At 35.7% G+C, this 2,378-nt stretch overlaps 1 protein-coding gene across 1 annotated transcript; it reads left to right on the top strand.

Moving 5' to 3' along the window:
- Nucleotides 1–345: 345 nt before the first annotated feature.
- Nucleotides 346–1,623, top strand: LOC113345250. Its single transcript, XM_026589047.1, has one exon. It carries the CDS (start codon nt 346–348, stop codon nt 1,621–1,623), a length of 1,278 nt encoding a protein of 425 aa, XP_026444832.1.
- Nucleotides 1,624–2,378: the final 755 nt, after the last annotated feature.

Below are 2,378 nucleotides of genomic sequence, written 5' to 3'. Positions count from 1 at the left end.
TTTTTTTTTTTTGAAGAAAAGTCTCGAGTTTAGTTGAATCATCATCCAGTATATAGGGCTTGATGGAATCGGGCCCATACCAAACCATGTGAAACGTCCCAAGTCTTTAGAAGTCGTGTCCTAACATGGTTCTAATTCGGACTTCCATAAAAGTCCCAAGTCTGGCCTACTATTCCTGTTCCTGGTTTGGTTTCTATAACTCGGCTATAGCCTACGTATAAATATTAATCGTATTTCCTGAATGGGTACTTAAGTTCACATAAACGAGTAATCATATAGAATCTTAAAAACCCCTCTTTTGATCATCTTAATTAATTTTTCTCTTTTTTCAGAAGTATCTGATCAATGGGTAAACATCCATGTATCGTTTGGGCTCCAATTCTATGGGGTAAGTGTCTTGTTTTATTTACGAGAAATAATAAGAAATCCAAGTTATCAAAAGTTGACAATGAATCTGTTCACGAGGGACATCCTATCCCTGATCTTCCTTTTCATATCATCACCAACATACTTCTTAGACTTCCTGCAAAGTCCCTCTTCCAGTTGAGGCACCATACTAGCTCAACTGACTTGTTATATGATTTAACCACGGATCCGTACTTTATGCGCGCACACCTAGACCAAGCCCGATCTACTCCAACCATTGTTGTGCGATCTCTTTCGCAACCCATTGACAATTGCATAGAGCTTTTTCTTTTTGATGATAAAGCTGAGTACGTTGAGGCTACAAGCTTCGATCTTAGTTCATATGGCGAGGAACGCCCAACTGATCTCTGGGGTTCATATGATGGGTTTCTTTTATTCACAAGCCAAGCCAGGCATTTATGGCAATTCTGTATTTGGAACCCGATCACAAAAGAACAAGTAATCGTCACCTCGCCAAGTCGTCTTTTATCTGTCTGTGGATTTTACTTCCATCCATGTAAAAAGGAGTACGAAGTGGTTGTATGTCGCTATACTGCACGAAAATTCAACTTTCAGATTCTTAATTTAAGAACTAAGCATAGAAGAAGTGTTGGTAGCGGCTCTTACCCTCCAAGTACAAAAAGACCGCCTGTATTTATCAACGGGACGTTTTACTGGATGGTGGATTGGTTAGCTTATTTCATATCGAACAACTGTGTTCTCCCTAGCCTATCAGACGCAATATTATCATTCAATATTGAAACCGAGGAGTTTAGTACCATGGAATCTGCTGTGCCATGTAATTATACTCCAACGCAAAGAAGATACCCAGGAAATGAGTTTCAACTTTTCGATTTGGAAGGCGAATTGAGTCTATTCGATCCTTCTTCAAGAACTGAAGTGGTCATATGGGTGTTTAACAACAATACCAAACGTTGGTATAAGAAACACTCAGTGATTAGTCCCTATCACGACCAAAAGTGGTATTTCTACTCGTACTTCACCGAATTTGAATACATCAAGATGAAAGGAGAATTCATAGCATATCACTGCTGGGGTACAAGAAAACCATATATTTACAATGTAAGTTCTGGAACTTGGAAGCTGTTTGAAATTAAGGGATTTGAAAGAGATTGCACAACAACAATTCATACTCAAAGTCTTGTCTCTTTGGATGCTGCAGATTCAGTTATACCACTAGAAAATATTGATGTATAAATTTGATCTCTTGTCTGGTTTTTTCTTTCTTATCAAATGAATCTACATACCTAATGGCTTTTATCTTAGAATTTAGTTGATTTATATTTTATACACGTCTTTATTAGCATTACAAAAAAGTAAATAACAAAAGAATAGAAAACAAAATAAAACCTTTGACATTGGGAGTACTGGACCAACTCAGCCATATCAACATTGTTGGGATGGAAGGCAGATAAGTAATTACGAAATAAATTAAGATAGATGTTAAAACTGCACATAGAAAATTCTTTTCCCTAAAAAAAGTTTATTTGGACGAAGGAAACCTTATTTTGTGGGATCACAAAATTGACTAAAAAACTCATATACTATTTTTGGTGTGTCAAATAGACATCTAAAAAAAAGATACTCTTCTAATATTCTAGGATTTAAAAGATACTGTTCTAATATTCTATTTGGTTATTTTACCCAGAAAAATTTATAACAGCGGACTAAAGTGCCCTCTCCGTATATTTATTAGAATTTAACTAACATGTTCTATATTTCTATTGCATTCACAAGTCTACTGGTCAGTACCCTACAGTGCTCGGAGACTTGTACGATCCATGGATATATAATTCATAAAGCATTAGGAAATGCCCTAAGTACTACTAGCTATAGAAAAAAGGAAAATGATTTGTGAATATAAGACGTGTCAATTAGTTGATAGATGCTAACTAACTAATGCATGTCATCCACAATACTACAATAATGATTGTACTTGGGAAAAATAAAAT

The sequence above is a fragment of the Papaver somniferum genome, unplaced genomic scaffold, assembly GCF_003573695.1.
Source record: "Papaver somniferum cultivar HN1 unplaced genomic scaffold, ASM357369v1 unplaced-scaffold_81, whole genome shotgun sequence".
Lineage (NCBI taxonomy): Eukaryota > Viridiplantae > Streptophyta > Magnoliopsida > Ranunculales > Papaveraceae > Papaver > Papaver somniferum.
The sequence above is the reverse complement of the archived record's forward strand: the minus strand, read 5'-3'. Positions and strand labels throughout refer to the sequence as shown.